Below are 22,864 nucleotides of genomic sequence, written 5' to 3' on the forward strand. Positions count from 1 at the left end.
TTTATCACTCAGCAACTGCATAATTGCCTTATCTTATTTGTTTTGGTAATATTTATGAAATATATTCTTTATAAGGTTCCTGGAAGTTTTCCTATTATATTGCCACTCAGCTGGACAGTGGTTTGCAGTTGAGGAGTGCATGACTGGAGAATTTAGAAAATACAATAATAACAACGGTGATGAAATAATTCCAACTAACATGCTAGAAGAGGTCATGCTAGCATTCAGCCACTGGACTTATGAATATACAAGAGGGGAGTTGCTGGTACTTGACCTGCAAGGTAATATACTTATTTTGAAATTGGGATTAGGGGCAAGGTAGGTTTAAATTTTCTTTACAGTAGCACCTTAATGAATTAGGGGACTGGAACACATGACTTATGAGGAGAGGCTGAGGGAACTGGGATTGTTTAGTCTGCGGAAGAGAAGAGTGAGAGGGGATTTGATAGCTGCTTTCAACTACCTGAAAGGGGGTTCCAAAGAGGATGGATCTAGACTGTTCTCAGTGGTAGCAGAACAAAGAGTAATGGTCTCAGGTTGCAGTGGGGGAGGTTTAGGTTGGATATTAGGAAAAACTTTTTCACTAGGAGGGTGGTGAAACACTGGAATGCATTACCTAGGCAGGTGATGGAATCTCCTTCCTTAGATATTTTTAAGGCCAGGCTTGACAAAGCCCTGGCTGGAATGATTTAGTTGGGGATTGGTCCTGCTTTGCGCAGGGGGTTGGACTAGATGACCTCCTGAGGTCCCTTCCAACCCTGATATTCTATGAATTATTGTGAATAGTGTTCATATAGTGTTCATAGCATTACATAATAATTTTGGTCTACTTTACTTGAATGAGCAGTGGGCTTAGTTGACATGCCATTACAATGCTGTAGGAAACACTTAGGAAAAAAGTTGAATTCTTATTTATGTTCTTAGGGTGTATACAATAAAAAATACTAACATTTATGTGTTGGCTTTTTCAGTCCATATCTGTACTATCTTAATTTATCCTCAAGTGTTCATCAGATATGGAAACACTCATAGCTAAGATGTAGGAATCTTATTCACTCTGGACAAAATTCACCTTGCATGCTGTTCAGGAACCACTTAAGCTTTCAAAATAGGGCTTGAATGGAATTTAAGTGGTGCATAGAGCTTAGGTGGGAGCCATCTGTACAGGAGTGAATATCGTCCCATAAATTTTGACTTTCTATCTTGATTTACGTTCTTGGTGATAAATTTGGAAATCCTTACTACTGAGGGATTCTGGTTTACAGTGTTAATCTATTCGTATACTGTATCCATTTTAACTCTTATATTTTGTGTAAAGGTGTGGGTGAAAATTTGACAGATCCCTCTGTGATAAAAGCTGGAGAAAAAAGGTAAGATTAATGTGTTTTGTTATAAAAAAAAAATAACCTGTATTTAATGTTTGACTTGGACAAATACATACCATGCTTGTGTGCTTTATTTTAAAGGTCATATGATATGGTGTTTGGTCCAGCCAATTTAGGAGAAGATGCAATCAAAAATTTCAGAGCTAAGCACCACTGCAATTCTTGCTGCAGGAAACTTAAACTTCCTGGTATGTGAGGTTTTTTTTTTCTTCTTTTTTTACCCTTACTATTCAGTAAATTGTGTGTAGCTATGTCACAAGTTGACAATTTAAAGAATTAAAGAATATGGAAATAGTAACGTTAATTCTATAATTTCACCATAGTAATCTTGTAATGTAGGTTTCAGAGTAGCAGCCGTGTTGGTCTGTATTCGCAAAAAAAAAAGGAGTACTTGTGGCACCTTAGAGACTAACCAATTTATTTGAGCAGATAAATTGGTTAGTCTCTAAGGTGCCACAAGTACTCCTTTTCTTCTTGTAATGTAGATTTGTGTTTTATTTCCTAGGTTTAAAAAAAAAAAATTCTTCAAGCATGTGTCAGTGCATGGATCACAATGTAGGTGTGAATGCACCTCATGAGCACAAGAGTGAATTTTTTTGAACAGCAGTGTCCAGGGCTCCTTAAGCTCCCATACAAGGGCATAAAGGCTGAGGCAGTCTTGGCTGTCCCTCAGTTACCTCTTGCCACCCATGGCAGTGAGATGGAACACAATAAATGTCCAACCCACTACTCTCTTCAGAGACCCTAAACCAGTTCTTTTTCAAGCTATTTGTTGATGATCAGAGATCCTAGAAATCCTTTTGCCATAGAAAAATGCAGAAAATATGGAATTTGCCTTTTTACAGAGAATCTTTTAGTTTTTATATTTTTTTTAAAAATAAAAACACGTTAACTATTAATAAGGCTAAGACTTTGTCACGGATATTTTTAGTAAAAGTCACGGACAGGTAACAGGCAAAAAGAAAATATTTAGGGAACCCGTGACCTGTGACTTTTACTAAAAATATCCCTGACAAAATCGGGATCTGCGGGTCCTCACACCGCCTGAAGCGGGGCAGCTGCACAAGGGGCTTGGAGCTGCCTGCAGCAGCTGGGGGTCCCCTGCTGGGGCTGCAAGCTGTGTGGTACCCCTGCCGCCCACGGCTCTGGGCGCTCGCAGCGGTCGGGCTTACCCCACTTGTGGCAGCCAGGCGGTCAGGAGCTCGAGGGGTTCCCCCAATGCCCGTGGAGGCCTGGGGGGTTCCTTCAGTGGCTGAGGGCTATGGGGTTCTCCTGCTATCAGCAGCGGCTGGGAGGTCTGGGGGTTCCCACAGCGGCCGGGAACTGCGAGGTACCCTAGCGCTCATGGCGGCCAGGAGCTGCGGGGTACCCTGGTGCCCGTGGTGGCTTGGAGCTCCGAGGGGAAAAAGTGAAATCCTTGCAAGCTGCATGGATACTTTTTAAAGACACCAAAATAGAGGCTCAACTTGAATGTATACCCCAAATTAAAAAACATAGTAAGAGAACCAAAAAAGTGGCTAAACAACAAAGTAAAAGAAGCATTGAGAGGCAGAAAAGCATCCTTTAAAAAGTGGAAGTTAAATCCTAGTGAGGAAAATAGAAAGGAGCATAAACTCTGGCAAATGAATTGTAAAAATATAATTAGGAAGGCCAAGAAAGAATTTGAACAACAGCTAGCCAAAGACTCAAAAAGTAATAGCAAAAAAAAATTTTAATTACATCAGAAGCAGGAAGCCGGCTAAACAACCAGTGGGGCCACTGGACGATTGAAATGCTAAAGGAGCACTCAAGGACAATAAGGTCATTGCAGAGAAACTAAGTGAATTCTTTGCATCGGTCTTCATGGCTGAAGATGTGAGGGAGATTCCCAAACCTGAGCCATCCTTTTTAGGTGACAAATCTGAGGAACTGTCCCAGATTGAGGTGTCATTAAAGGAGGTTTTGGAACAAATTGATAAACTAAATAGTAATAAGTCACCAGGACCAGATGGTATTCTGAAGGAACTCAAATGTGAAATTGTAGAGCTACTAACTGTAGTCTGTAACCTATCATTTAAATTAGCTTCTATTCCAAATGACTGGAGGATAGCTAATGTGATGCCAATTTTTAAAAAGGGCTCCAGAGTTGATCCCAGAAATTGCAGGCCAGTAAGCCTGACTTCAGTACCAGGCAAACTGGTTGGTTGAAACTATAGCAAAGAACAAAACTGTCAGACATATAGATGAACATAATTTGTTGGGGAAGAGTCAACATGTTTTTTGTAAAGGGAAATCATGCCTCGCCAATCTACTAGAATACTTTGCGGGGGTCAACAAGCCTGTGGACAAGGGGGATACAGTGGATATAGTGTACTTAGATGTTTCAGAAAGCCTTTGAAAAGTTCTCTCACCAAAGGCTCTTAAGCAAGGTAAGCTGTCATGAGATAACAGGGAAGGTGCTTTTATGGATTGGTAACTGGTTAAAAGCTAGGAAACAAAGGGTAGGAATAAACGGTCAGTTTTCAGAATGGAGAGAGGTAAATAGTTGTGTCCCCCAGGGTCTGTACTGGGACCAGTCCTATTCAACATATTCATAAATGATCTGGGAAAAGGGGTAAACAGTGAGGTGGCAAAATTTGCAGATGATACAAAACTGCTCAAGATAGTTAAGTCCCAAGCAGACTGCGAAGAACTACAAAAGGATCTCTCAAAACTGGGTGACTGGGCAATAAAATGGCAGATGAAATTCAGTGTTGATAAATGCAAAGTAATACACACTGGAAAACATAATCCCAACTATATGTATAAAATGATGGGGTCTAAATTAGCTGTTACCACTCAAGAAAGAGATCTTAGAGTCATTGTGGATAGTTGTCTGAAAACATCCACTCAATGTGCGGCAGCTCAAAAAAGTGAACAGAATGTTGGGACTCATTAAGAAAGGGGTAGATAATAAGACAGAAAATATCATATATTGCCTCTATATAAATCCACGATATGCCCACATCTTGAATACTGCGTGCAATGTGGTTGCCCCATCTTAAAAAAGATATATTGGAATTGGAAAACGTTCAGAAAAGGGCAACAAAAATTATTAGGGGTATGGAACAGCTGCCATATGAGGCGAGATTAATAAGACTGGGACTTTTCAGCTTGGAAAAGAGACAGCTAAAGGGAGATATGATAGAGGTTTATGAAATCATGGCTGGTGTGGAGAAAGTAAATAAGGAAGTGTTATTTACTCCTTCTCATAACACAAGAACTAGGGGTGAAATTAATAGGCAGCAGATTTAAAACAAACAAAAGGAAGTATTTTTTCACACAATGCACAGTCAACCTGTGGAACTCCTTGCCAGAGGGTGTTGTGAAAGCCAAGACTATAATAGGGTTCAAAAAAGAACTAGATAAGTTCATGGAGGATAGGTCCATCAATGGCTATTAGCCAGGATGGACAGGGATGGTGTCCCTAGCCTCTGTTTGCCAGAAGCTGGGAATGGGCGATGGGATGGATCGCTTGATGATTATCTGTTCTGTTCATTCCCTCTGGGGCTAGATGGACCTTTCGTCTGATCCAGTCTGGCCGTTCTTATGTACCCCGCAGCTCCCAGCCCCCACGGCTGGCAGGGGACCCTGCAGCTTCTGACAACTGCAGGCTGAAGTCACAGAAGTCACGGATTCTGTGACATCCACGACCTCTGTGGCCAAATCTTAGCCTTAACTCTTAACTAAATTTTAGTGAAAGTACCAGTGTTACTTATTCAGTGTGCGCAACCTCCTCCTCTTGTGGCTGATTTTTGAATGTGCTTTAAATGTACATAGCTAAACATACACTGGAAACAATTGATTGGAGTATAGAGGTTACTCAATGGTGTATAGGGGTTCGTGTTTTAATGCATCTCAAATTTCACTTCAGCCTCTAGAAGTGAGTAATTAAAGTTATGAAAAGATGCTGAAAATTTTAAAAATCACCTCTAAAGACTGTCACTGAGTTTGGCAAGGACAAATTTCAAGTTGATGGTAATGTGCTGTTTTGTACTGTATGCAGCAAGGCTGTAGCTTACATTTGAAGGCAGACAATTGTAGAACACATGGAAAGCACTAAACATAAAGTGAATGAAAAGAAATGAAAACGAGGCTGAAACAGCATGGACATCAACAACAGTAAAGAAGCTTCACTGTGACTGCGTTATTTTATTAATTTTATTTTATTATTATGATTGGCACTGGCAGGCTTTGAACTTGTTTAAAATTGTAAATATATCAATAAAACGTTGTGTTCAAGTGATAGCTATATATAATGGCTAGGGAAACTCAGGTTCAGCATTTCATTTTAATCACGGAAAAATAAGGATCTTTATATGTTTTTTTTAATCAGAGAATTTCAGTTTTTTTAATCACAGAAAACTAGGATCCCTGGTGATATCTTCTCTTCACAGTTCACGTATAAGGACCATTCTAAAAATAAGAAAATAGATTGCAAGAGGGTTGTCAAACTTCCTCCTGCCCCCCTATATCCTCCCCCCCTCTTGATATAGTGAGGTGAGGCGCTTTGTGCCAACCACCACACTGCATGGCAGTCCAAACTCTGAGTTCAAATCCTGCCCATCCTGCAATGGACTGATCCCTATAAAGGATGGGCACAACCAATGCTTCTGCTATCTAGGAGGGAGCCATATCCTGGATAAGTGCTTTGTGTGCAAGTTCTTCTGTGCCAGTACCCACATGTTCAGGTATGTTAGGCTCAGACTACATATATTTAGTGATCCATGTGGATCACTTAAGACCCAAAGGTGATAGTTATGACTAGAGCAACACCAGATAAATGAGTATTGACCGGTAATCCCTCAAGCTCTCTTCATACTCCAGAATCAGGCAGTGGAAAGAAGGTGATGAGTACGTGAGCAGAGTTAGCACCATCAATGCTGATCACCTTAACGTCCGCAAAGTCACCAATGCCCAAGAAGTTGGTGTCAGTAACCTCAGCACCAGTCCCTTTAATGTCAGCAGTCCAGCACTGATTACCTTGGCACCATAGACCTGATGCAGATAATTCCAGCTCCTGTGCAGACTGCCCCACCCACAGACAATAAAGCCAGCACTGTTTTCCCCGCCTCCCCCATAAAGGGGACACCAGTTTATGTAGTCAGTCCAAACATAAGCATAGGTCCAAGAGTGCAGGACGGACTTGAGGCATCACTCCTCAAAACACAAAGCCCCTAGGCATTTGGGCAGAACAATAGACTCATTACAGACTGAGCTGAGCAAGAAACTCAGATATGTTGTAGAGGCATCCATATCACCCTTAGCGATGTTCCCAGTACCAAAAAGGTGAATGGATATCCGCCCTTCCTTGAGGAGATACTTTGCTCCTCATTATCACTAAAATACTACTTGTTGCCAGCATTGAGTATCAGTGTGGGAGTGTCACTGGGCTGGCCAGCCTTAACTCGGTTAATACACATATGGCATGCTACTATGGCCATATAGACCTTACTTGAGACCATTCTCCCATGTATGGAGGAGCAGATCATCATCCCACATGTCTAGGGGAAAAAAGATCATGCAGCTTCACTGGCAAGACCACTTGCGCTGGAACTGGATGTGGGCTGACAGAAACAGGAGTCAATAGAGGGACAACTCCAGTCTCTTTCCAGGGAATCCTCCTTATCACTGGGCAAGGCAGTAACACCAGCACATGTTCCAGCAATAGACCACTTTAAAATGTTCCAGGACTTCCTGTCCCAAATTGCTGAGATCCTGAACATTAATATTGTATTTATTCAGGAAAAGTCTCATAAGCTCTTTGATGTCCTGAGCATGACAACACAGGCCAGAATCGCTCCCCCTAAAAATGAAAGCATTGCTGGATTATCCAAAGGACTAAGGCAGACAGACCCTGGCCACTCTTCCTTCCTCAAACAGGCAGAGAAAAAAATATCTGGTGCTGCAGAAAGATTGAATCCCCCAAACCCAGGGTTTTTTGGTTGTCTTTGCAGCACAAGAGCAACTGAAGTCCACTTAAGGCAATCCTAAGGATAAGGACCCTAAAAATTAGATCTGTATGGGCAAAACTCATATTTATCATTCTCAGTGCTGCTTTGTTTGGTGGTCTACCAAGCACTGTTTTCCAAATACAATTACCCCATGTGGGACAACATCACTCTTCCTTTCAAAAATCCTGCGGGATGGAAGGGAAGGTATCATCAAGGAGGGGCACATGATTTGAGAACATCACTGCAATCAGCCATGGATGCTTCTGATATGGCCAAAAGATCAAAGGCCATGGCCACGGCTATGAGACAAGTCTCTTGGCTCCAGGCAACAGGCATACCATGTCAAGTACAGGCCACAATAGAAGACCTGCCTTTCAAGGGAATGGAGCTCTTCAGCCAGAAAACAGATGAAGTGTTCGATTCCCTCAAGGACTCAAGGGACTATATTAAGATACCCAGGAATTTACACAGGTCTGTCTGTCTGTCTCTACAGGAAGTCTTATAAATCAATCCCTGGAAGGCAGTGGATGCCATCTTATTCCTCAGGTGATAGCCAAAATATCAGCAACTAAGCCTATCAGAAGCCTACACCTATTTTCAGGAACACCTTGCCATGTTCCACTGAGCCTGGGTTGCGAGGACAGCCAACAAATGGGCATTAGACATGACCACTCAAGGCTACCTTTAATTTACTACTCCCTACATGCTCCCCTTCATCAACCCTTCTTAGGAACCCTATCCATGAGAGCCTGTTACAAACAGAAATGACCTCTTCATCTGGAAGCTGTAGAAATTGTACTGTGGGAGTACATGGGGAAAATGCTTCCACTCCCCATGATTCCTTATCCCAAAGAAGAAAGGGGTGGTTCTCCTATCCTAGACCTGAGGAGACTGAACAAATATATATATATTTCCTCAGATTCAGGATGGTAATGCTTGCCTCCATCATCCCATATCTGCAGGCTCAAGATTGACTTGTGGCTCTCAGCTTGCAGGATTCATATTTCCACACAGCCATCCATCTGGCCCACAGGGAGTACCTAGGATTCATAGTAGGACCCAGCTATTGCCAATACAAAGTACTGACATCTGGACTTTCCATGGCACACAGAATCTTCACAAAATGCCTAGCGTTGGTAGCTGAACACTTTTTTTAAAATTTTTTTTAAAGGCATTCATTTTTACCATTACCTGGACAATTGTTTAATCAGAGTAGATCCCAGCAGGAGGCTGCAGCACACCTAAAATTCACTCTTTCCCTATTCTCCCAATTAGGCTTCCTAGTGAAGTACAAAAAATAGTGTCTCATCCCATCACAGATGATAGAGTTCAGAGCCCTGATTGACTCCCGTTCAGCAAGAGTGTTCTTCCCAAAGACAGGTTCCTGTTGATGCAGTTGCTAGTGTGTGGGATAGACTTGAGCTTGACTATGACGGTATGGATGTGTCTGGAGCTGCCAGGCCATATGTTTGTGTGCACGTATGTGACACTTCTTGCCAGATTTTACCTGCAACCATTCCAATTCAGTTTGTTCTCCAACAAGACACCAGATAAACAAGAAAGTGGTGGTCTCATGTCACAATACTGAGCTGGTGAAAGAAACCTGGAAGTGTGTGTGGAAGGGTACTGTTCTCTAGCCCCTCCATTACAAAGACCTTAATAACGAACACATCAGGAGCAGGCTGGGGAGTCCACCTGGACCACCTACAGATGCAAGAGACTTTGTCCCCAGAGGACATGGGTCTTCACATCTAGGCCCTGGAACTCAGAGCCATCAGTCTAGCCTGCATGGCCTTCCTACCAGTTCTTCAAAACTCTTCAGTGCAGATCCTGACAAACACCTCCACAATGCACTACATGAACAGACAAGGAAGTGCACGTGCATCTACCCTCTGCCTAGAAGCCATCAAACTAATGGACATTGTGCCACCAACATGGGATAATCCTGATGGTCCTTCACCTCCCAAAGGTCATCGACAACCTTAGCAGATTTCCTGAGCAAACAGTCACCACTCACAAGGGGTCGTTGCAGAAATCCATCGTAAAGCAAATATTCCTACATTGGAGGATATTAGTAATAGGCCTGTTGATTACCAATGTCAATACCAAGTGCAAGAGCTTTTGATCCAGAGCAGTTCTGAGTCTAGGTTGTTACTGGTGCCTGCCTTCTTCCAGTGGACTCAAGGCCTTGTATGTACCTTTTCACAGATTCCTCAGGGTCATTTCCAAAATCAAAGGAGACAGAATCATGATCATTCTTGTAGCTGTGTATTGGCTGAGACAGTTCTGGTTGACAGACCTACTACAAATGTGCACCCAGCCTCCAATCCAACTCTCAGACTACCCAGACCTGATCTCACAATACCATAGTCAGATACTCTATCCAGAAATGAATTTGCTGCACCTATGTGGCTATTTGGGTGGCTGATTAACATGGACACAGATTGCTCACTGCAGGTCCAGGAAATCTTAGTACAGAGCAGGAAAACATCTTCCAGAAGAATGACTTAATCTAAATGCAAGCGGTTCTTGAAAAGGGTATCCCAACATGGTCTGGATCTGGTCCAGGCCTAGATACCACAGATTCTCAACTACTTATTGCACTTAAAACGGGCTGGCCCCTTGTTCAGCTCTCTTAAGGTCTGCCTCACAACAGTCTCAGCTTGCCATCTGCCGGAACAGTCATGTTCAGTCTTTGCTCCCCATAATATCAAAGTTTCTCAAAGGACTATTGCATGTTTACCCACCAGTCAGAGAACCTACTCCTGCCTGGGACCTCAATTTGGTCCTCCTGAAACTAATGGAACCTCCATTCAAACCTCTGTTGGACTGCTCCCAGCATCATTTACTCTGAAGACAGGCTTTCTAGTGGCTATTACTTCAGCCAACAGAGTGAGTTTCAGGCACCTATGGCTGAGCCTCTCTATATTACATTCAGTAGGAACATGGTGGACCTCACCTATAGTTCACTTGGAAGATAGTGTCAGAATTTAATCTAAACCAAGTGGATTAGCTTGCCTATCTTCTTCATGAAGTCACACTCTGGACTGGGAGAAAAGAAATCACACACTAGATGTATCCAAGACTTTGAATGATTTGGTGTGATCAATGTAATAAAGCAGACTGTTACCCTATCTATTTTATAGCCATGGCTGGGCATTCCTAAAGGTCAAGCCATCTCTCAGAGAACATTGAAATGGATAATGCAATATATCTTGCTGTGTTAACAGTTGGCAAGGCTCACTCCACTAGAGCTCAAGCAAAATCCTCTGCCTCCCTCAGAAATGTGTCACATTCTGAAATCTGCAAGGTGGTGTTGTGGAGTAACCAGCTGACCTTTTTCAAGCATTATTCATTAGATTTAGCTGCCAGATCTGATGCTAAATTTGAGATACAAGTCCTACAATCATTATTCAGCTGATGCAGCTGAAACTTCTCATTCCCACCATTCTGAAGAGATGCTGCTTGTCGGTCTCCTACACTGACACACACTCAAAGAATCAGCATGGATCCCATGACCTGCCCTCCATCTATGCTTTTTGTAGTCCCGTGCTACCCCAGGCTTTGAATTATGAAAGAACTGAGGCAGAGTCATGGCTGACCCATCCTTTATGCCCTTGTACAGGAGCATGAGGAGACACGGGGCACACATGCCCCCCGTGCACACTTCTATTCAAAAAACGATCTTTCACACAAGAAGTGTTTGGGGACTTACAGGGAGATCCATATTGACTGCAACATCTCAAAGAAACACATTTACTGTAGAATAAGTAACCATTCTCTCCATGTGGCATCATATTGACACCAACATGGTTCATCAGCAGGATTGGAAACTTTAGATCCACTGCATAGACTTCTGCCACTGGAATTAATAGAATAACTGATCACAGTAGCACATTGCCATCTTCTGTGTGAATGAGCAGTAGGAGGATAAAACACACAGTTTGCCAGTGGGCTTCACAGATATTTGCTAATGGCAGAGTGAAGTACATAAATCCACACTGTGTAGAGGTCAAGCACAGGAGTTTATTACATACAGCGCTGACGGAGTGTCACCTTGCTTATTAGGCTCAGAGACACTGTCACTCAATTGATTACAATGGAATATATAGATTTTCCATGGGTGGGGGAAAGTGACGGGGTAGGCAGTCCCACACCCCCAGATAGGTTTAGCTGAAGACATGATAGCACAGTAGCCATTGGTCAAAGATTACATAATGTCTCCGCCCATGGTCTTAAATTGACAAATTAACATTTAGCATTTAATTAGTACTTTAATAACATGTATTAGTATAAAATATGTATGTTGACTTTTGATTTGGGGTCCATAGGAATGAAGAAGCTCCTTTGATTGTCCAGCAGATACATATCTAGGGGTAAAAGCAAAGAAACAGTGACAGTATATGGCAATAAAGATTGTCTTTCAAGTTGCTTATTTGTGTTTTAAGGCAGGCATTGGTCCCTGGGAAAGGGAGGTGGGAGGAGGCCATATCTTATACTGACATGCTTGAACCTTTCATAAACTCAAGGTTGGATGTGTGGGAAGAACATCTCCCTGCAGAAGAAACTAACACAACAGAAACCGGGCTTTTTTGTTCTATTTGCAACTTTGAATAAGACACAATTATTGCCTCCGACATCTGGGATTTTGCTGACCAGGCATATTTTAGCAAAAGCAAGGTTGTCTTTGGTTATTCTGCTTTCTCTTAGCTAATCTCTATTTGCTAGGCCTCTGATCTCTTTACCAAACTCTGGATTTTGCGCCTGTACACAAATCCATATGCCAGGTAATTACATTAGCAATGGATTTTAACCCTTCAGTCCCTCCTCTTGACCCTAGGGTTCCCTAACCCGCCAGGTCAAATGTACCAATTTTAATGTACCTAGTCTATTTTGGGGTCGCTGGTAAAGCACCAATACCATCAGGAATGTTAGGATAGACACTTCCCACATAACTTGACAAAATAGCACCCAGATTCATTCCCGGGGACCTTATTACCTGAGATGGCATTGCCCATGATTATTGCTTTAACCTTTACTGCCTGGTTCCGTGCCTTTGAGTACTTCACATCGGCCTGGTCCATGGTTTTCCCTATCAGGGTGTATCTCCTTCCCCAATATGCCTCTGGGCATTGGCCACCAACTCCTACATCTTTGCCTGCAGGGCCTGTAGACCCTCCTCTAGATACTTACTGCCATAGTGTCATTCCAGATCCCATGTTAGGTTACCCATTACTGGCGGAGTATGGTGGAGCCGCGTTCCTTCAATAGTCAGGGTTGCCCTTTGGGGAACCGTCATGCACACGGAGGGATGCCTCGAGGGGCAGGGCTTTTTATTTAGCTTGATGGAGTGGTTCTGGGCAGTTATACACCAGTAGGTACCGTTCATTTGGACCAGCTCCGTGTGCGCCAGTTTCTCAATGATGGCCACTTTGAACCTAGACAGATTCGTTAGAATATTATATGGGCATGTACACAGAATTTCCTTATTAGAGTGGGTGCAACATTCACTAGGATACAATGCTCTCCCAGCGACCTCGGAGTATGCAACGCCTTCTATCTTAATAACATGACCCCTCCTCCATACTGGCAGGGAGGTCACCATCCTGGCTTGCTGTAAATGAGGGATGCCTAGAGGCACCAGAAGGTGAAAGAGTATACTGTGACCTGTCCAAACCGGTCTTTGGACTCTCATTGATTCTCTGTTTTCCCATGCCCACAGAGGGGTACTGGGGAGATAGGGTCCCACCACTTCCATAAGGGCTGGGTGGACCCGGCCATCAAGGAGATCGGTTACAATTCGCTGTATGGTGATGGCCAGAATTTGTTCTGCTCTCCAACAACTCTCCTCGAGTGCCTTTTATTTTAGTACCATGTCAGTATAATTGGCACACTACTTGCGTCCTTCCCCATGCACCACAGGGACAGCAGGAGCCTCCCCATGGTCACTCTGGTTGTCCTGGTCACCCTTCAGTCCTTCCTCCTCCACCTTCTCTTGTTTACCTGTGGAGACACTTGTGGGAAATATTGTTCGTATTGATAAATGCTAATTTAAAATAATAAAGCATTTTATTTTTTTTTTATAGATGGCCACCACCAGTGTTTTATGGTGGCTCTTATTTGTCTTCACTTTAGATGAGCTGGAGAATGGATGGCATAGAGCAGCAGAGCCCGTATGCACTTCTGGGCTACCAGCTCCTCCCACCCTGTCCCATACCAGACCTGATGTTTATACTTACAGCCTAGTTTTTTTTAATTTACTTTTTTTGAGTGGGGCTTATGGTTGCATATAGCTTTTTAAAATTTACTTCCTTTTTTGGCACTATAGCTGCACAAACTTTAATAGGACTTGCTTGTGCAATTTTTTGGCCCACTTATCTGACCAGTAATTTCCTTTTTGTTTTTTACTTGAGATTTTATTATGTGCTTTTTTAGTACTGCCAGTTCTGATGGTAGTTTGGCAGCTTCTGTTAGTCTTTGAACTGCCTTTATATTATTAATTGGCTTGCCAATTGTTATAAAATTTTTGCGTGACCACACGTCTATGTAAGTTATGTACTACTTTGAATGCATATTTTCTGTCTGTGTATTCAGTGAGCTTCTTGCCTTCCCCCACTCTCAAAGCTTCAGTGAGGGCTATTAGCTCCACTTCTTGTGCTGACTTTGATCCTTCCATTTGACCTGACGCTATTACTGTCCCATTACTGAGTATCACTGCCCATTTGGTGTGTGGCACTCCATTTTTATACTTTCTTCATTTATTTACATATAGAATTATATTTGGATTCTTTAATGGCTCTTTTTTAACTTTCCCCAACATTTTTTTTTTATTTATAAGACATTTGTGTACCTTTTTTTTTTAATGTTTAGACATTTAGCTACATTTATTTCTTTGTTTTTTACTATAGAGAAGTTGGGGTTTTGCAAGCACAATGTTGATTCCCACTGACTCTTGCATGCATCTGTTACAGATTTTAGCCGTCCGGTATTAAGGAGATCAATAAGTGTATGGGGTGTATGTAGCATTAATTTCTCCGTGACAGTGTATGATTTACAAGCTTTTACCGCCCACGTAGCGCAATTCAGAGCTGCTACGCACTCCGGTAATCCCTGGGGTACAGGGGGTCTTAAGGTAGATAAGTATGCTACTGGACGCTGCTTATTTCCCTGAAGTTGTGTTAATACAGCTGAGTATTGAGTTTTGCTATGGCTGCAGTAAAGGTGGAATGGCTTTCCCATATTGGGTAAGCCCAGGCTGGGGGTGGAGGCTAAAGCCTGTTTTAATTTTATAAATGTCTCCTTTTGTTCTGTGCCCTATATTACTAACTCATTTGCAGGCTTTTCTTCTCTAGTGAGGCTTTGAATTGGTTCCATTATTTTTGAGTAGTTTGAAATATATGTTCTATAGAAATAGAGGAGTCCTAGCACCTTCCGGACTTCCTTAACTGTCTGTGGTTTTTTTAACTTTTGAATCGCTTGCTTTCTGTCTACTGTGAGTGCTTTTTCTCCCTGTGATATGTTATGCCCTAGATATAAAACCTGCTGCTGTTGCAATTGAGCTTTCTTCACGCTTAATTTAAATTTTGCCTTGCGAAGATATATAAACAGTTTGTTTAGAGTTTTTAAATGGTCCTTTTCATTTGAACTGGCAATCAGCAAGTTATTGACATACTGCAATATTACAGTATCCCCTTCCAAAGGCATTTGTGATATTACTTCTGCCATTGCCCTGTGGAAGGTAGAGGGAGAATTATGGAACCCCTGGGGTACTTGGATCCAAGTGTACTGCTGGTCTCCCACTGTAAATGCAAATTTTTTCTGTCTCTCTTTTGCAAGGGGAATACTCCAAAATCCATTAGCTATATTCAGGACTGAGAATACTGAGTGTCCTGGTTTTAGCAAATTAAGGATAGTGGCAGGACTTGCCACAATTGGATATGCCTTTGGAGTCACCCGGTTAAAGTGGGTGTAGTCTATAGTTAACCTTCAGGTCCTGTCTGGCTTCCGGATGGGCCAAATTGGGGAGTTAGTTGTGGAGATGGTTTTTTTAATTACCCCTTTAGATTCCAAATTAGTGACTATAATTTTAACTGCCTCTAAGGCTTCTGGTTTAATTGGGTACTGCCTATGGGCTTTGAGTTGGTTCTTTTACAGATACAGGCTTCATGTTTACTAGCTCACAATCTTGTTTATCTGTTGCCTACACTTCAGGGTGACGGGAACATGGTGTTTTTACTGGACTTCCCGCCCTTCCCCCCTCTCCCCCCCCCCCCCCCCCCCCCCCCCCCGACTCTGGTATTATTGCTTTACTACTGGCAATTATGGCTATATTTTGAGATAATTCCTTCTGTTTGGACCCTCCAGCCCATTCAATGCAGCTAGCTCTGGGGTTGATTACTCCCCCGAGTTCCTTAAGGAGATCTATGCCGCAAATTGTGTCTCCCTGCTCGGGGCAAACCCAGATTTGACTGACTGTGACTATATCTTTAAATTTTATTTTTTACTGGTTGGCTTAGGATTGCTTTTAATTTTTCCCTTTTTCCCTTTTTAATTTATATGGTTCGACTGGTGAGGGGGAGATTTTGGCTGGTTATTGATACCGAGACTCCAGTGTTTATTAACATGTTGCACGGTCGGGCCCCCACTCATGCGTTAAAAAACATTCTGGGGTTGCCTTCGGTTTTAGCCACAGAGGCCACTAATACCTATTTGCTAGCCAGGAGTTTGAGTAACTCCTGGATTTGTTTAATTTTTTGTTTTTGTTTTTGGGTACTAGTTGTATTAGTTTTATTTTGTTTGTTTGGCCACTGGCCTTCCCCCCCCCCGCCCCTGGAGAGGAAGCAGTTTTTTTATGTAGCTGCTTTTTTTTTTTTTTTTAACAATTACTGCATGTTTTGATTTTATTTTTATTGTTATAATTATGTGCCAGATATCCAGGCTTATTGCACGTGAAGCAGGTGGTGGTTCTGATTGCATGAACTGCTGTAATTTCCTTAGAGGGGGGTGGTTGTTGCTACCTTCCTCTTTTTTCTGTTTTTTACTTCTGTGGCCCATTTCATTACTGCTGAGTATCTCTCCCACTGAGATGCCTAATGCCAGGACCGCTTGGTGGTCTGCAGAGAGCCCTTCCTTTAGGATTTGGAGGAATACATTATGGTTTCGGGATGTTATATTCTCCAGACCTGAATAAGCTCGAAATGCATTCTATTTTTTTTTTTTTTTTAGCATAAGACATAGCAGACTCCCCCTTCTGCTGAACTACTGATTGCAGAGCCCCTCAGTTAGTGGTCTGGGCTCCTAGAACAGCAGATAGTGCATTTCTGAATTCTGTTACAGTGCCTGCCTCTGGGTTTGGAATTTTTGCTGGTTCTTTAGCCTGATCCCCTCCAGCAGGGTTGGGGTTATGATCTTCAGCCCAGTGCCCCGTCTTCCATCTATTTTCTAAGTTGTTCCACGCATCTCTGGGGCATTTACACTTGACCAGGATGTGAACATTCTTCCTATGGAGGCTGTGTATTTTAGCCAGGCCATTCAGCTTGTCCCAGAACTCAGTGTTCTTGTTATTTTGTTTTGAGTTCGGGTAAATCAGATAGTAATGCCTGTTTTTCCTGGGGGGTGAAAGGACAGTAGATTTCAGTTGTTTTTGTTCTGAGTCCACTTACTCGTTCACCCTCTGCATTAACATTTCTGAACCTCCTTAACAGCATTTTGATTGGAGCTCCCTGGGGCAATTAATTCTTGTGACTTCCCTTTGTCTCTGCGGGTGCCCAAATTCGGCCTTTCACTCAAAGAAATGTATTGAGGGGGTTTTGATTCCTCCCCTTTGCCTTGTGCTGCTGAGTTTTTTCTACAGATAGTTAATTAGTGGTGCCCTTTGCTGACAAGTGCCCGGAGTGGGCTCTCCCACTCCTGCTCTGGGCGTGTGTCCCAGGCATGGTGAATGTAGTTCTTTTGTTTTGGGATCTTTTCCAATTTCCTGACAATTATAGGTTTAAAGCACAAGCTTTTATTCTTTCGAGCCTGATTCTTAGATTTTAAAGTTGCAGTTTCCTTTTCTTTTAAGTTGAGTATATGTAATAACACTATTACTGCCTTGTCTGTTTTGTCACCTTTCTGATTATTTTACCAGATAACCAGATTTGTCTCTGGTCCGGTTGCAGAGTAGTTTGTTTTTTTTAGCTGCTGTCTGCCGAGTTTTGACATGTTTTTATTTTAAATACTCTCGAGGGCTGATTATTGCCTCTCCCTTTGATGCCATGGGCTTTTACTCGCCCCGGCTGCTGACCTTGTTTTTGGGAACTTTCGTTTTCCCCTCTAAATGCCATAGTCTTAATCTCTACAGCCTGTCAGCCTTGATGGGGATTTACCTTTTCTCCTTTTTATGCTATGGCCTCAATCTCCACAGCCTTTTATGAGGACGTCTCCCCCCTCTTTTTAACTACCGTGCGGTCTTACGTTACACACAGCTGCCGGCCTTATTGGTTGGAGACTTTGTGCGATTCAGAAGCATGTACGTCACATGTTGGGGAGGGGGCACTCCCCTAGGACTTGCAATGTTATGTGCAATGAGGAAATGGGACCACAAGTTTGCACTGCCTACCGCTTGCGTACCCAGCCAGTCCTGGGCTTAACTCACGGCAAATCGCTTGCTGGTGGTTTATTCAAGTCCCCCGTAACGCCCCTTAGTTTAAACTGTACATGACCCTCTTGAACTTGTCTTCCCTCCCAATTGGTACCCTTATTTAACCCCTCTGCTTGGACTACACGTGTCTAGGTTCCTTCACACTTAAATATAAAAAGTGGAAACAAGATGTGTCTGAAAGGGGATGAGAGACTTCTATCCCTGGCCTAATGAGGTGGTAAAGTAAACATACTCACCTCCTTCTTGGATTTCAGTCTTAGCTCCTCAATTAGCTCACAAGCCTGTATCCCAGACGAGCCCCCAAACTGAAAGACATAAATCCACACCGTGTAGAGCTCAAGCACAGGAGTTTATTACATACAGCGTTGACGGAGTGTCACCTTGCTTATTAGGCTCAGAGACACTGTTAATCAGTTGATTACAATGGAATATATGGATTTTCCATGGGCGGGGGAAAGGACGGGGTAGGCAGTTTCACACCCCCGGATAGGTTTAGCTGCAAGACATGATAGCACAGTAGCCAATGGTCAAAGATTACATAATGTCTCCGCCCATGGTCTTAAGTTGACAAATTAACATTTAGCATTTAATTAGTACTTTAATAACATGTATTAGTATAAAATATGTATGTTGACTTTTGATTTGGGGTCCATAGAAATGAAGAAGCTCCTTTGATTGTCCAGCAGATACATATCTGGGGTAAAAGCAAAGAAACAGTGACAGTATATGGCAATAAAAATTGTCTTTCAAGTTGCTTATTTGTGTTTTAAGGCAGGCATTGGTCCCTGGGAAAGGGAGATGGGAGGAGGCCATATCTTATACTGACATGCTTGAACCTTTCATAAACTCAAGGTTGGATGTGTGGGAAGAACATCTCCCTGCAAAAGAAACTAACATAACAGAAACAGGGCTTTTTTGTTCTATTTGCAACTTTGAATAAGACACAATTATTGCCTCCGACATCTGGGATTTTGCTGACCAGGCATATTTTAGCAAAAGCAAGGTTGTCTTTGGTTATTCTGCTTTCTCTTAGCTAATCTCTATTTGCTAGGCCTCTGACCTCTGTACCAAACTCTGGATTTTGGGCCTGTACACAAATCCATATGCCAGGTTATTACATTAGCAATGGATTTTAACCCTTCAAAGAGAAATGGTGAGACTCAGGAATCTTGGGTTCCATTTCAGGCTCTGGAGATAAATGTGTTCCTGTGGGCACCGATTCTCTTCTTCCCCTTCCTGCTGCAGCTTGGGTCATGTAAAAGGAAGTGTCTGGCAACCTAATAGCTAATTTCATGGCTATGATTTCATCACTGTGAAACAATTTTTTATTCCAACAAAATAAGTCTTCAAAGAACACAAGTAAATTTTAATCTGTCAAAATTTTCTATCAGTCTCAAACAATGTTAAATTCCTTAACTGTCTTGAAATGGTGTTAACACCCCTTGCAATTTTCCAAGGCGGGGTGGGGGGGGAGAAAAAAGAATGGGAATTCTCAATTATAAAGGGGACTGAAAAAATGTAAATAATTTTTTCACAGTGGCCAAGGGCTTGAAAAGTTTGAGGGCAATCTAAAAAATAGAAAACTAGAGAACTAAACTGGAGAATTGAGGCAGAACAATTTCACACAAAAGGAAATAAACATAGGCTGTATCTACAGTATAGCACTTACAGTGGCACAGTTGCACCGATGCAGCTGCGCCACTGTAGAGCTTTGTGATGGAGACGCTCTAAGCCGATGGGAGAGAGCTCTTAACCCCTGCCTCCGCAAAAGGCAGTAGCTGTGTCAGCAAGAAGCTCTCCTGCTGACATAGCACCGTCTACACCAGCGCTTAAATTGGTATAGCTTACATCGCTCAAGGGTGTGGATTATTCACATCCCAGAGCAACATAAATTATAGCGAAGTAACCTGTAGCGTACACCAGCTAATACAAAACAAATTATTGGGAAAGGTGGTGGGGAGGTATAAAGGCAGGAAAAGTAGCATAAGATCAGCACAAAAACTTACGGCATGTTAAACCAGGTGGTGGAGTTATTTTAGTTCATAAGTATTCTATTTCTACAAAGATTCAGTTTGGAGTAGTAATAGTGGTATGGAGTCTTTCATGTTTCATTTGCCAGTTCAAATCCAGTCTAAGTCTGTAGTGACTGAAAGCTACCACTGCCTAATGGCAGTCTGATGATTTATGTAAAATGAGTTGGTGTTCCTTATCTAGTTTGTACTGAAGTGATGAGCATATCACAAAAAAAGCCACATAATTGGAACTAATTTACTCCTTTTATGAACTATCACAATAGACAGGTCTTGGATTGAATGGATATAGAATCTAAACTGTCCTCAGTCGTAGACATGGTTCTTCCATGTCAGGGTTGGTAAAGCAATGAAGGGAAGATTGCACTACTGCTGCCTGAATTGTATATCTTTTACAGGTAATTAGAAAACTTCAGTAACCGATAAATCTCAGTTCTGCCTTCTAGGCTTGTCCTGAAACTTTTAATATCATACACTATAATTGGCAACAAAAGGAGTCAATTTTCATAGTAGAATGGCTGGGTTAATATTTTTAATTAAGTGGCATAAAACTTTGTTACTGCAGAGTTAAGGTTATCTGGCGATAGCTCGTGCCCTTTTAGAACATTGAATTCAGCAAATCTAAAACTTGTGAAAACCAGGAAATACAGAGTTAAGGTACACACCCAAGCAACCTTAACTCTTCCTCCCTGGAGCTGGCAATAGTCACTGGGAATTAGCTACATGAACTCCATCTGCTTTCACAGTGTTAAATGTAGCTGGAATGGTGGAAGAGCTGTGATTGTCATCTGAGATGAACTGTGGTGTATGTGAGCCCCCTCCCTGAGTCCTGTGTGTGAGATCAAAGGAAAAAGGTGCATGTGTACCTTGAGAGATCCAGTATGCCTCATTTCAGCACTGTGTTGCATAGGTTGTGTCACTAGTAGGGCACAGGGGTGGTCTTGTTGTGGGGATTGTGAGGCCTTAGGCGGGAGATGAGTGTGGTCTGAGGGTTTTATGAAGGATAAGTGAAAGTGTTAGATGGCATCATGTGCATAAGGGTGAAGAGGTAGTAAAAGGCTGAAGGAGTTGTAAAAATAAGGAAGGTGATGTTTTTACTGTGGCGCAGGCTAAGTGTATGAGTGTAGGGAGCTCCTCTTCAGTACAGGACAAAGGCAGAATATGAGTATGTGTGCTATGAATGTATTGGCCATTGCTCAAAGAGGACAGAATTAAGGTTACATGGTTGTGTATCTTAACTCTGTATTTCCTGGTTTTCACAACTTGAGTTTTGCTGAACTTGAGCTTCTGGAAGGGCACAAGCTATTGCCAGACAACTGTAATGCTGCATTAACAAAGGTTTTTTTGCCATTTAATTTCCTAGTTTTTTTTAACAGAAAGATAAATGTTGATGGTAGGAGTTAATGGTCATTTAGTAATTTTCAATTACTCCTGTGAAGAGGTAATAATACCTAGCTCTTACATAAGTCTTTGGTAGATCTCAAGGAGGGACACATCATTATTCCCCTTATAGAGATGCGGAAGCTGAGGTACAAAGCACTGATATGCCTTAGCCAGTCACCACTTGGCCAGTGGCAAAGCCAGGAATAGAGCTCCCAGTTCACTGCCTTTCTCCACGAGGTCACATGGTTGCTATGTGTTTCCTAAGTGTTCCCCCACTCCTCAGACACACACACACACACACACAGCACACACACACACACACACACTTCACCCCACAGGTACACTTTGTTGTTTAAGTGGAATGGGAATTATACTCTTACTTTGAAAAGTTTGGAGCGTGTAGTTGTTTACAGAGCCAGTGAGAGAAATCTCAGACGTGGTCTATGTCTTCAGAATTTGATTGTTTTGTTACTTGGTGATTACAGTAACTTTAAGCGTGTGAGAGAAGACTGGTGTCTCCCCACCCACCATTTCCAGCTCACTCTCCCCTTCCTGTCCCATTAAACCATTAACATTTTTTGTGCTAAGTGTGCACAAAAAAAGTTGGTAGAATCTGTGAATTGTAAGAAAAGCTGGGGGGAGGGGAATCAGGGGAGGCGGGATCTCAGAAACATCTTGTGCAAATGTCCCCAAATTTGGATCACTAACCTTATCCTGTGCCCCTATAAGGCACAGCAAATTTCAAGACCATCAGGATGTGTATGTGGATTTTGGAACACTTAGAAAAAAAAATTTAAACAGAAAAATCTTCTCAATCTTAACAGTAGCAGAACTAGTGCTCCACTGTAATATTGTATAAAATAAATCATCAGCAGCGGCTTTGCAATATGCAGATATCCAGCACAGGATAATCCTGAAGGCATAGAAGGCTCAGAGAGGTCTGAAATGGCCCAATCATATCCATGTGATGGTCTCAGATGAATGAGAACACTCTTTGGAGGTGCATATAACCTAAAACAATAGCTCTGAGACAGGTGAGCTAATCTATTCATGTCAGTGAATGTTCCCATTCCTCCTCCCCAGTTCTGAAGAGTTTGTGATATGTATCTTACATACCCATTCTCAATTCCTCACCTTAGTCTCAGCAGTGTGTTCCAGGTTAATGGGCTGAGCACGATTGTTCAAAGCTTTCCACCAGTGGGGCAGAGCTTCCCGTGGCTTACATGGGGGGAGGGGTCAGGCAGGGCAATAGGCTCATACCCCTAGATCTTAGTTCACATGAGGGGGACAGGGAGAGGGGCTCAGACACTCACCCAGAAAAACAAACCCCAGAACCTGGCTCTCACTCAGAGGGGAGGAGTAGGGCTCAGATACCCACCCAAGGGGCATGGCCTCCCATATTCCAGCTCCCATGAGGGGGGCATGAAGAGGGGTTCAGATTGCACATAGTGG

The 22,864-nt window shown here is 42.5% G+C and overlaps 1 protein-coding gene across 4 annotated transcripts in view; it reads left to right on the forward strand.

The window, feature by feature from the left end:
- Positions 1–22,864, forward strand: part of TRPM7 (transient receptor potential cation channel subfamily M member 7) — a 133,267-nt gene that overhangs the window by 101,546 nt on the left and 8,857 nt on the right. For 2 of the 4 annotated variants that reach the window (XM_043523967.1, XM_043523964.1), the window contains 3 exons: positions 76–281; positions 1,319–1,370; positions 1,467–1,573. In XM_043523967.1, the coding sequence (XP_043379902.1) occupies positions 76–281; positions 1,319–1,370; positions 1,467–1,573 (365 nt within the window). Of the gene's footprint in view, positions 1–75; positions 282–1,318; positions 1,371–1,466; positions 1,574–20,295; positions 20,428–22,305; positions 22,447–22,864 lie in introns of all 4 variants that reach the window. The other 2 variants (XM_043523966.1, XM_043523965.1) reach the window with 2 other exon arrangements.

This window comes from Chelonia mydas, chromosome 10, assembly GCF_015237465.2.
Source record: "Chelonia mydas isolate rCheMyd1 chromosome 10, rCheMyd1.pri.v2, whole genome shotgun sequence".
NCBI classification, from domain to species: Eukaryota; Metazoa; Chordata; order Testudines; family Cheloniidae; genus Chelonia; species Chelonia mydas.